At 34.3% G+C, this 13546-nt stretch overlaps 1 protein-coding gene across 3 annotated transcripts in view; it reads left to right on the top strand.

Annotated features, from left to right (window-relative positions):
- Positions 1-1146: 1146 nt before the first annotated feature.
- Positions 1147-13546, top strand: part of LOC104897151 (cysteine-rich receptor-like protein kinase 8) — a 38661-nt gene continuing 26261 nt past the window's right edge. The window contains exons 1-2 of one of the 3 annotated variants that reach the window (XM_019250379.3): positions 1147-1997; positions 12601-12732. In XM_019250379.3, coding sequence (XP_019105924.2) covers positions 1208-1997; positions 12601-12732 — 922 coding nt within the window. In that variant the 5' untranslated portion in view covers positions 1147-1207. The remainder of the gene's footprint in view (positions 1998-12600; positions 12733-13546) is intronic. The other 2 variants (XM_010683976.4, XM_010683977.4) reach the window with 2 other exon arrangements.

Raw genomic sequence — 13546 nt, 5'->3', positions numbered from 1 at the left:
GGCGCTCTCTATGACCTCGAAATCTTGATAGGTTCTCAATGCTCCCGAAAAGTTCCTTCTTCATATATATATAATACCTCTACAATGTCGTTGATAAACTTTCATTTGATTCTTCATGTAATGTCATCATGGTATGTTATAGGTTCAAAACTATATGGTTGTATTTTTTATCTTTATACAACTCAATTTTTAAAAGTATGATTCTGAAAAGAATAATTGCTATTGTTACATATAATACCTATTTTATAATTAATTTTATATCTATTAAAAATAAATAATAAATAATACATTATTGTTACTCTCTCTCTCTCTCTCTCTCTCTCTCTCTCTATATATATATATATATATATATATATATATATATATATATATATATATATATATATATATATCCATAACTTGTAAATAATATTGTATATGAAACTTATTTCAAAATATATTTCAAACACTCTCGATGGTTTAAAAAAATATTGCAAATTATGTAGCAAAGCTATATTCAATTTACATAGTTGAATAATTTAGGTTCTTTATTCAAAATTAGAGTGCAATCTTCACTTATTAAAAACACCTTATTTGTATTTATATCTATGTAAAATACTATTTTATTTTAAAAAGTAAAAAGTAAAAAGTAAAAAGAATGACATGTCATGCTTAGGTAGAGCTCTCTATAATATTCTAAGGTTGTTTTTGTGAAATCATACTCTATTTTTTTTTTCTTGATATCGCTATAGATTTTAATTTTTGTTGTAACAACAAAATTTCCTTAATAATTTTTGTTGGAATACTAAAATGTTTTGGTTCAGTCGAGTAAGGTTGTTGTTTGGATCCTTTAGAACCCTACAAAAATTATAATATTCCAAATTACATAGCAAAAGTTATATACAAATTACATAATATAATAATTTAAGTTGTTCATTGAACATGAAACTCTAATTTTCGCTTACCCAAGCTTATTATATTTAAATATATGAATAACTCTATTTTTTTTATAAAAATTGATGACATGACAATCCTATGTGGAGTGTTTTATGTTTCCGAAAAGTTCCTCCTTTATATATATATATATATTGATTGATTGATGAATATTGATTGGTTGATATTGATTGATTGATTATGTTGAAAATGTCAAGAGGTCGTCAGGAAGGTACAAACCACTACGTGAATACAAAGTTCACCACTAGTACATTACCTCAAAAAGATATACAAAATGAAAAAGTTCACTAATTATCTGCAGTTCATCATGTTGCCTTTCTTGATTATGCTACTATGTTTGCTTGATACTACAGCTTCTCTTCCAGTAACAATAAACTACAATGATTCCGATTGCTACAACTCCTCCACTTACGCTCTTCATAGCTCATACGAAACCAATCTCAAACATCTTCTCTCCACTTTACTATCCCAAATTTCGATCCCCAAACATATTTTCTCTACACACATACAAGGGTCACAAACTCAAGATCCTGCTTACGGCCTTGCCTTGTGCCGAGGTGACCTGAATTCTCAGGACTGCCACAATTGTGTTCAGACGGCGAGCAAGCAATTGAAAAATTCTTGTCCAAGGGCAACACAAGCTATATTGTGGAAGGAACATTGTATGATTCGTTACTCAAACAACTCCTTTTTCGGCGCTTTACAAGAAATTCCAAACAGGGTGCGATACAACGAGAACCGTGTGATCGACATAGACCGTTGGCCTAAATTTCTCCAGGATGCATTAAAAGAGGTTATATCTATGGCAGCCTCTAACTACACCGGCAACATGTTGGCCGCTAAGGAGGCGATGTTTTTGCCCATGAACAAGACTTTGTATATTTTGGCTCAATGTACACCTGATTTGAGCATGGAGAATTGCTCCAAGTGTCTTACTATAGCTCAATCTAAGTTTGTTAACATGTTGCAAAATGGAGAAGTTGTGCTGATGCCTAGTTGTAACCTTAGGTACGAGATTTATAAGTTCGATTACGTATTGCAAACGGTGGCTCCTACTCCTACAGGTACTTCTATAGTTCTATGATATGTGCTGATTGCTTAACTCCTAAGATGATAGTGAATATAAACCAAAATGTTTAGATGTAGACATGTAGTAAGTAAGAATTAGTTTCAATGAAGAAAAAATTAGTTTCAGTCAGTAAGATGGAGTTGTACTAAGTAGTAAATTCAGTTTTGATCAGTAAAAATTGATTGATATAGAAAAACACAACCGTAAATATGATATGTGAAAAAAATTATTTTCTATTATTTTTTAATGAGTAAAATATACTCCATCCGTTTTTTAATAGGTACTCCCTCTGTTTCACAATATAAAGCATGCACGATGTTCAAGGCTGAACTTTGACCGTTAATTACTCTTAATTTATGTTGATAAAAAATTTAAAAAGATAATATTATTATAGTATTTTTCAAAACGAATCCAACGCTATAGTTTTTATAATTTTTATTTATCGTATTTGAGAGATATTTGTGGTCAAAGAAAATTTTCGTAAAGCGTGAATGCCTTATATTTTGAAATAGAGGGAGTATAACATCTAACTCTTCACACTTGTCGAGACACAAGTTTGACCCGTAATATCTCTAATTATATAATTGTAAAAACTATAAAAATTACATATTTCAAATATATAAAGAGACTTATCCAACAAAATACCACATAACTATATTTTTTCATATATATAAATAACAATTAATAGTCAAAGTAAATTGTATGAATAGTGTCAAAAAATCAACATATTACATCGAAAAAAGAACAGATGGAATATAGTTTTAATCCTTAAGAATTAGTTTCAACCACTAAATTTTAGTCCTTAGCAATAAATTTAATTAAAATTTATAAGTAAAAGTAAGATGACAAGAACACTACAGAGAAGGGCAATGGAAATATTAAGTTGGAACTGTCAAGGGCTTGGCAACCCTCGCACAGTTAACACCCTCCGTGAGTGGTGTTGGAGAGATAGGCCGAATTTAGTTTTTTTGATGGAGACGATGATCGATAAAAATGTGTTGGAAAAAGCTCGGAATAAGTGTGGCTATGAGGCGGGTGTTTGTATCGGAAGCATTGGTTTGTCTGGTGGCATGGGTTTCTGGTGGAAGGATTTAAATATGAGGGTGTAATCCTTTTCGTCTCACCACTTTGCAGCGGATGTGTGTGATGAGAACAACAACCCGATGTGGCGTGCATTTGGTATATACGATTGGCCTGAGGCTGTCCACAAGCATCTTACTTGGCAACTTATGATTCAGCTGTGTACGGAAACATCTCTTCCAGTGGTGATGTTTGGGGATTTTAACGAGATTGTGAGTATGAATGAGAAGTGGGGAGGGGCTGTTAGGGGGGAGAGGCAAATGGATGGCTTTAGGGATGCGTTGGATAGGTGTAATGTGATGGATCTTGGTTTCAAGGGGAGCATTTTCACTTGGCAAAGGGGAAAATCTATGGAAACGTTAGTTCGGGAGCGGCTTGATCGGTTCGTAGCTAACCAAGATCGGTGCTCAATGTTTGCTTACTCGGATGTTATACACTTGCCTATATATAAATTGGATCGTTGTCCGATATTGCTGAAGTTTGGGAAGGAGCGCACAAGATATAGAAAGGGCAAATTATTCAAGTTCGAAGCTATGTGGCTTTCGGATAATAAGTGCGAGCAAGTGGTGTCAAATGGGTGGAAGGATGGTGTTGATGAACACATTACAACTTGTGTTGCTAGTGTGGCGGGTTCATTATCAAGATGGGCAAGCGAGACTTTTGGTAACGTGCAAAAAAGAATTATTGCTGCCGAAAGATTACTTCATAACCTGTAGGAAAAACCTCCGGATGGTGCTGCCCTTGCCCAGTGCCAACATGTTGCAGATGAGCTTGATGAATTGTATCGGTTGAAAGAGTCTCATTGGTATGCGCGAGCTAGAACAAATGAACTGAGATATGGTGATAAAAGCACCCAATATTTCCATCATAAGGCCAGCCAGAGAAGAAAAAGAAATGAAATCAAGGGGTTATACAATGAAGCGGGAAAATGGAAGACGCCAAACGAGGAGTTGGAAGGTATCATTTGTGATTATTTTGATGATCTGTTTGGTAGCAGTAACCCGAGTGGCTTTGAAGAAGCTACAACAGGCCTAGAGTCTCGTGTTTCCAATGAAATAAACAGGGATTTGCTTCGGGAACCAAGTGGAGAAGAAATTCGTGATGCGCTTTTCCAGATGCATCCAAACAAAGCTCCTGGCATCGATGGTGTGCACGCTATTTTTTTTCAAAAGTTTTGGCATGTTGTGGGCCCGGATATTATTAGTTTTGTCAAAATTGGTGGCGGGAGGATGTTGATCTAAAAGAGGTTAATCAGACATGTATTGTTCTCATTCCTAAGGTCTCGATGCCAACAAAAATGTCAGAGTTCCGTCCTATCTGTTTATGCAATGTTTTGTACAAAATCATCTCAAAAACTCTGGCTATTAAACTGAAGGGGTGTCTGGGAGATTTAATTTCTGTCAACCAGAGTGCATTTGTGCCAAAAAGATTGATAACAGATAATGCTCTTATTGCTTTTGAGATTTTCCATTACATGAAACGGAAGGGAGAAGGGAAGGATGGTACTGTTGCTTTGAAATTGGACATGAGTAAGGCTTACGACAGGGTTGAGTGGAATTTTTTAGAACATGTGATGTTGGAATTTAGGTTTGATGCTCGATGGACACAGAAAATAATGGAGTGCTTGCATAGTGTGTCTTTTTCTTTTAAGATAAATAACATCGTGGCCTGCAACCGTATTCCAAGTCGCGGACTCCGACAAGGTGACCCCATTTCACCTTATTTATTTCTGTTATGTGCTGATGCTTTTTCTACGTTGATTTCTAAGGCGGCATGGGAGCATGCCATCCACGGAGTAAAAATTTTTCATGGTGCCCCGAGGATTTCTCAACTTTTCTTTACTGATGACAGCATACTGTTTGCTAGACCAAATTTGCAAGAAAGCTCTGTGGTTGCTGATATTATCAGTAAATATGAGAGAGCTTCCGACCAAAAAGTCAAATCTTAGCAAAACTAAAGTAGCTTTTAGCAAAAAAGTGTCTGTAGAGAGGAGAAAGGAAATTGTGGATACTATTGAGGTGCGAGAGGTGGACAAACATGAGAAGTATTTGGGCCTTCCGACGATTATAGGAAGATCTAAGAAAAGTGTGTTTGCTTGTCTAAAGGCTACAATTTGGAAAAAATTGCAAGGGTGGAAAGAAAAATTCCTCTCTCGTCCGGGAAAGGAGATTCTGATAAAAGCAGTAGCACAAGCAATCCCGACATACATGATGAGTATCTTTCGGTTTCCGGATGGTTTATTGGATGAAATACACTCACTATTGGCAAAATTTTAGTGGGGAAACTCGAATACAGGTGGTAAACTTCATTGGCACGGTTTGGCTTCTCTTTGTTTACCAAAGAGCATGGGAGGAATGGGGTTTTGGGGATCTCAAATGTTTCAATCAAGCCCTGTTGGCAAAACAAGGGTGGAGGCTCTATAGAGACACAAACTCCCTACTCCATCAAGTTCTTAAAGCTCGCTATTTTAAACATAGTGACTTTGTCCATTGCGTTGAGGGGGTATGACCCCAGTTATTCATGGAGGAGTATTTGGGGGAGCCAAATATGTATTACTTGAAGGTTTGAAATGGTGTGTTGGTAATGGGACAAATATAAGAGTGTGGGATGATGCCTGGTTGCCAGGGGATGGTACTCAACGTGTGCCAACTTCGAGAATGGACAGTGATCTTGACATGCGTGTAATGGACCTGATTGATTTTGAAAATAGTGGGTGGAATGCTGTTGTTGAAAATTCGTGTTTTCTGCCTGAAGATGCTGCACTAATTTATAATATTCCGTTGTCAAAATTTTGGCCCAGGGATAGTAGATATTGGTGGCCCCAATCTGACGACATGTTTTCTAGTTAAGTCAGCATACTGGCTAGGCATGCTTGGGCATACACGCACTTGGAAACTCAACAATGGTCAACATGAGAATGATTTGTGGCGTTCGGTTTGGTCTATTAATGGTCCGCCCAAATTGAAACACTTTGTTTGGCGAGCCTGTAAGGGTAGTCTTGCTGGCAAAGAACGCCTATGTTACAGACACATAACTGCAGATAATTTGTGTCAAATATGTGGGAAGGCTGAAACCATACTCCATTCTCTTGAGGGTAAGCATGCTGCAAGTATATGGCAATATAGCGAGTTTGCTGGGTTTATATATATTTGGTGGACCTTCTTCCTCTTTTGCTGATTTTTTATTGTGGCTGGTGGGAAAATTAACTAAGCCTGAATTACGCAAATTCCTAACTCTTGCGTGGGTTGCCTGGCATTGTAGAAACAAAGCAATTTTTAAAGCTACTCCTCCGTCTATTCATGTTGCCACTGGATTCTGTAAGATGGTTGAGGATTACATCACCTACAACAATAATGTGTGCAAAAAGACATCTGCTCTCTCACCTCTTTCATCTGCAACATGGGGTAAACCCCCTTCTGGTTTGGCGAAAGTGAATGCCGATGCTTATATAAGCGCTGATAATGGTGTGGGGTTGGGAGTGATTGTCCGTGGCAGTGATGGTAGACTCATTGCAGCTGCAGCTATGCGCCTAGGAGTATCATGGGATGCTAGAACAGGTGAAGCTGCAGCAGTACGTTATGGCGTGATGGTGGCTCGCAGATTGGGTCTCTCTAAGGTGTGGCTTGGATGTGATGCTTTGATGGTAGCCTCGACTATCTCGTATTAAGTTGAGGGAGTATCCCCTATTTTTCTCCTGTTGAAAGATACTATTGCTCTGAGTAAGGCTTTTGTTAGTTTTAAATGTAGTCATGTTAGGAGAGCGGGAAATATCGTTACTCATTGGATGACAAGATGGAATGTTGGCCTCAATGAGGAATTTCTGTGTACGAACTCTTTTCCCCAAATTATCACAACTTTGGTGGAGCTTGACTTAGTTTGATAAAACGGTTTCTCGCATTACCCCTCAAAAAAAGAACACTACAGAGAAAAGTTTACACATTTATTATAGTACATGATAGTTAAGTGGTCAAAGTATCTTTCACGGTTTTAAGAGATTTTTTGGGATCGATTTTCACCCTTCACTTTGATATTCCATTTACTCCCTCAACTTGTTAAAGTTTCTCTTTATCATATGGCATATATATATTCTCTTTGTAAAATAAAAAAAAAATTGTCTACCTAGTGAATAATCTACTCATTAGAGATAATAATTAGTGGAATCCTATTTAACAGAACTAATTAATTTTTAACGATCTTACTATTTAATGTAGTAATAACAATACAAGGAGAGTAAAAAAAGGACCTTTTTGTTTATCTTAATAGGTTTTAAAATTTGTTTATGAGATAATGTAAAATTAAGTGGGTCTAACAAATTAGGTAATTTACCTTTACCAAATATGAATAAAATAAAGGATTTTTTAACAAAAATAATACAAACTTTTGCCCGTCGTCCTCTTCTAATAATACAAACTTTTGATTATTTTTTAATAATATAAACTTTTGATCAAAATTCCTCCAGTAAGGCAATACCGATTGTTAACTTGCTGTCGGAGGTAACAAGTTGAGGTGGTTCAGGTGGGTGGAGGGTTGGGGAGGATGGAGAAAGATCATTTTGTAATTTTTTTGACCTATTTTTACCGGTTCCAAGTCAACTTGACCTACTAGAGGAATTTTGATCTAATGTTTGTATTAATAAAAAAATAATCAAAATTTTGTATTATTGTAAGAGAACGGGAAAGAATTTGTATTATTGTAGTTAAAAAAATTAGTAAAAGAGGGGGTGTGTGAATAATGCAAAAGTCAAAATATTGCACTTAAAAAGAAATTCAAAAACATATATATCAACTTTTTATAATTTTTACAAATACATAATTAGAAATAATAATTGTTAAAGTTGTAAACTGGTATTTTTGGCAAGCGTAATAGTCAAATTGTTGCACTTATTTAGAAACAAAGGAAGTATAAGAGTAGCTATATATACCAATAAGAATGAATGACGTTTATAACTACAAATTATTAGCACAAAACTACTCTCCCAGTTTCAAATGTTATTCTAATTTTCCTAAGTACTACCTCCGTCTCCTAAAGAGCTTCCTTGTTACTGTTACTACAAATACCAATGAGAATTAATTTGTGTTGGGTGTGGGGTGGGTAAAGTAGGAGAGAGAAAGGGATTAAGATAAATAAAAAAATAAAAAGAGGTTAAAGTAGGAGAGAGAAAGGAAGTAAAATTGAATTAATAATGTAATGGTGGACCATATGATAGGGACATGAGAAGGTAAAAAGGGGAAAAAAATTTCCAAATAAGGAATAAAGTAAAAGAGGAAAGATCTTTTGGAAACGCACTTAAACGAAAAGAGGGAAGATCTTTAGGAAACGGAGGGAGTAACAGTTAGAATATCGTGTCTTATCTTGGATTAGTCCTTATGATAAATTTCACCTGGCCAAACACAAATATACACGGGAGGCAGGCCCGGCCTGGGGCGGGGCTGACGGGGCTCCTGCCCAGGGCCCATAAATTGAAACTGGATAAGTATTTAATTCAGAGATAAAAATGCAAATATCAAGCTTGGCAAATATGGTAGTTATTTATGTGAGGCATTGAAATGCTGAATACACGCGGGTTCGAATCCTAATTCATAGCTTTCTTTCATTTTATTTCTTTTTCCTTTTATTTGGATGATAGAGTATATTTTTTTTCAATATCCCGCTTTTATTTGTCCAATTATCAATTTATCTAGTTTATTACATATTACTCCATCTGTCTCACAATAGTTTGAACACTTTTGTTTTTTGTTTGTTCCTTTTTATTTTTGAACACTTTTATTTTTGGCATGGTCCTACTATTATTATGTGATTTTTCTCTTTTTCAATAAAAAAATACCCACCAACTCCTATCACATCTATTTTTTGATATAAGAATACCATTTGATAACCACACTACAACTTATCACATTAAACAAAGTGACGCAACAAGTGTTCAAATTTTTCTAGGATGGAGAGAGTATTATATATTATATTAATCATATATATGAAAAAAAAAAATTTGAAGAAATAGTTTCTGATAAATATGAGTTAGTCAATTCTAAATTAGTTTTTATCCTATAACGTGCATATTTTACTAAATTTCTTATACATTAGGGGGCCCTTTTTTCATATATTGCCCTGGGCCCAATAATATGCAGGAACGGTCCTGACGGGAGGTAAGTCTAACCATATATAGCTCGGCAAGAGAGTGAAGGGTAGCCTAGTGGTTAGAGCTTCCTTTTTGGTTCCACGAGGTTTTGGGATCGATTCTCACCCTTGACAAGTTGGGATCCCCTTCATCCCCCAACTCGTCAAGGTTTCATATATCCTAAAAGCCATTAGCAATATAGACTTATGCTAGTATCCTTCCTCATTCTTTAACGTGGAATTATATATATATATATGTATATATATATATATGTATATGTATATATATATATACATATACATATATATATATATATATATATATGTATATAACATATATATATATATTATACATATACATATATATATATATACATATACATATATATATATACATATACATATATATATAATACATATACATATATAATATATACATATACATATATATATATATATATATATATACAATATATATATACATATACATATATATATATACATATACATATTATATATTATACATATACATATATATTTATATATAATATAATATATATATAATATATATATATATATTATTAATATATATATATATATATATAATTCAAAGCAAAAATATTGCCACATGTACTCCCCCTTCCCCCATACAATAACATGACATATTTATCTATACAAATATATTAAAAGGCGTGCGTAATAATGTATGCACGCCAAGTGGTACCTCTGTTACTCCACTAGAATTGTCCAATGTGTACGTAAGTCATGTTAATTAACAAAAGTAAAATTAGGCTGCAACAAGATTTGAACCCATGACCTCTTGCTATTATACGTGACACAATTACCATCTCAACCAACTTTTAATCATGCTTTAAGTGTCCATATTATTATAATTGTACTTTTTTAAATGTTGAGTTTTCCTTAGTATATTTTAGTGGGAGTGGAAAAAAATGCATATCAAGTCGGAAACACAATACCAACCCGGGGCAACGCCCGGGCCCAAATACTAGTTAAATAATAAAAATGTGCGTTATATGCCTCGAACCATTTGAGATATAAGTGCACTAATCAACTACTCTACAATCTCATGTTAGTCTTTATGAGAAAAAAATATATTTGAAGACAATATATTTCTATGTTTAAGATAATTAAATACAAATGTATATATTAATACTCATCAAGTTAATGTTAGTAATAGCATGTCCTACTCTTAACACTACTATACCATTTCATTGCATCGGTTGTATTCTTACACATCAACCTACGCTAAAAAAGAGATTGTATTATATTTTTTATATTTAATTATATATTTATATATATATGTACTCTCTTCAAACCGAGGTTATATTGATGGATAATTCATATTTTAATTTAATATGCAGAAAATTTAAAAAAAAACTCGAAGATCAATTAATTTCCTAAGCACAATACAATGCGTGTAACTCTTTTTTCTACTTTTCTCAAGTGTTTGATTTAAGAATTCAAATTCACATTGATAAATGATTAGGGGCATAACCCTAGCCAACAATTAGTTTAACTCTAAAAACCTAACACCTCGGGTAAGGTAGAGGAAAGAGAATGGGTTGAGATTAGGGATGGTAACTAGTCATATCTAAATATGGTTTTCATGTATCCAAATTCAGATCTATTTTCAGAGACAAAATTCGAATTTGAATCAGACCCAGGCACAATGTAGACATATTTTTATTGCATGCATGGTATGAGCGCAGATTTGACTATTATCTTATTGCAGATTTGGTTGGTGGTGTTGGATGGAGGAGAGAGAGATAAAAGGAAGTAGTGAAAGTGAGTTAGGGTTTCATTTAATCAATTGATTTGATATATTTTTTATTTAATTTTAAATATTAAAACTAGCTTTTAAAATAAAAGAACGGGTCTAAGAATTTGGGTCCGGGTCCTAGCATCATATCCTGCTCCGCATTCTGACCACAAGATCCGAATCTAGCCTGAATCCATCGTATTTATATATAATGTTGGGATCCATATGCTAAAATACGAATTCAAATTTACGAATTTGGGTAGCGTCGAACATTTATTGTCATCCCTAAACTTGAGTGTAAGATGTATTGTGAGAGCAAATGACACATGTATTTCAGATCACAAATAGGGACAAATATTCAGTTTCAATTATTGTACTATGCAAAGATACAACTACTTTAGCAAGGGAATGATCATTCGGTAGCAAATCCTCATTTATATGAATCAAATATGCTATTAAATTTTCCAAGTAACTAAATTGTATATTGAGGATCACGGACTAATTTTACAAAGGTATATTCTTTTAATATTAATAGTTTTTTGTCAGAAACAACCTTTTAAAAGTATCATTTTGTCATAAATAACCTTATAAATTTTTTTTTGTGAAAAACAACCTTTAAACTCAATTTTTTTGTAAGATCAGACCTGGTGCCTATTTTCCGACATTGACTGGATTTTCCGGCCTTGACTTTTTTTTTACCCCCTCCCTCTCTTTTTTTTTACTTGATATTAACTTTCTCTCCAATTTCTTTCTTATAACCCCACCTTATATAACTACTTCTTCCCTCCTCCAAACTTAACCACTTCTTCTCTCTCTTCCACATTAACCCCAAATTCGAAAATTTCCCAAAAATAATCCCTAAATTTTCTGTATTTTAGGGTTCTCAATTGGTAAGTTTATGATTTTTCATCTCAATTAATTTCTTCTTGTTCATAATATTTAGGGTTATCTTTTCAATTGAATTAGGGCTTATCTTATCAATTGATCGAATTAGGACATTCCTTTAAACTTAATCTGTAATTTTCTTCGTTTTAGTGCTATGATGAAATGCGGTTGTTGATTTTGCATTTGTGTTTTACTTCTGTAATTATTGTGAGTTTCATGTTTGTGAAAGTGTTTGCTTAAGTTAGGAGATTTTAACAGTTAAGAGAGAGAGAGAGAGAGAGAGAATTACAGAAGAAAAAGAGAAATAATTTACTGAAGAGAGAGAAATTGCAGCCGGGATTTTTAAATTCTCTTACTTGCTGTTGCAGAGTAGCATTCAATTGCAGCCCAAGCCTTCAATGCTTCCACAGTTCCAAAGAGAGGAGAGAGAAAAATAGGATGGGTTGGTTTTGAAATAGGGTAGGTTATAAGAATGGAATTGGAGGAAAAGTTAATACCAAGTAAAATAAAAAAGAGGGAGGGGGGTAAAAAAAAAAGTCAAGGCCGGAAAATCCCAGTCAATGCCGGAAAATAGGCACCAGGTCTGATCTTACAAAAAAAATTGAGTTTAAATGTTGTTTTTCACAACAAAAAATTTATAAGATTGTTTCTCACAAAATGACATTTTTAGAAGGTTGTTTCTGACAAAAAACTCTATTAGCTTTAATTCTTGACACTCATTTATTATATGCCTGCGCAGGAAAGAAGTCTGTAACCAAATTGGTCATTGCAATCACTGTGCCATTAGCTATCTTGGGGATGCTAATTGTCTTAGGCACTTATCTCTTTAAAAAGAAAGCAAAGAAATCCCCTTCTCTGGACGTGAAAAATGGTAATAATTCAACTCTCATTGCATAAAATATTTTGCCTTGGATTTATGTAATCACAATCTAACTTTGAGCGTAATAACAGATGATAAACTAATTAATGTAATGATGATTATTTTAAATGATCTACAAAAATAGTCTCATACTGATTTTTTTTTTGGCCCATTTTCGAAAACTCGTGATAAGATGAATTTCCTCTTAGATGTCCTCTCATAGGACCACTCACCCAGAGGTCCAACAAGCTCCAAACCATATAAATAAGTTGTAAATTCAAATAATATTTATACAGATAAATTTTGTTGGAGTTAAGGCTTGAAAAAGCCTTGGCTTCTTTTGTTGTTTGTCCCACATTGCTTGTGGGAGAGAATGTCTCCTTGTTTATTTATTCCCTCCCTCCTTCCTACTATTGGGTTAGTACTTGAGATGCTTTTGTGGTTGGATGTCATGTTTAGTTTGGGCTTGCTATCACACACGCGCGCGCCGCCCGGGACTGCGCGTGTGTGACCGTTGGACCATGGGCTTTGGGCTTTGGGGAATAAACTTAACTAAAGTTTTGGACCCGGGACTGCGTGTGTGTGACCGTTGGAATTCTGTAACGTTTTGACCGTTACAGGATTGATGGCAATCCCTTGTGATCTGGCCATTTATTGTCGTCCGTTTTTCTGGCCTGATTCTCTCCTATAAATCAGTGCCTCTGCTCAGTTTATGAGATACACACAAAAACAAACACTCTCTTCCTTCTCTTTTCTTCTTCTTCTTTCTTTTTCTGGGTTTCGTGCTTTTCTCCAAAGCTTAGTATGCTAGTGGTGGCAGTCTAGG

The sequence above is a fragment of the Beta vulgaris genome, chromosome 6 (assembly GCF_026745355.1).
Source record: "Beta vulgaris subsp. vulgaris cultivar EL10 chromosome 6, EL10.2, whole genome shotgun sequence".
NCBI classification, from domain to species: domain Eukaryota; kingdom Viridiplantae; phylum Streptophyta; class Magnoliopsida; order Caryophyllales; family Amaranthaceae; genus Beta; species Beta vulgaris.
This window is presented reverse-complemented; position numbering and strand designations above follow the sequence as displayed.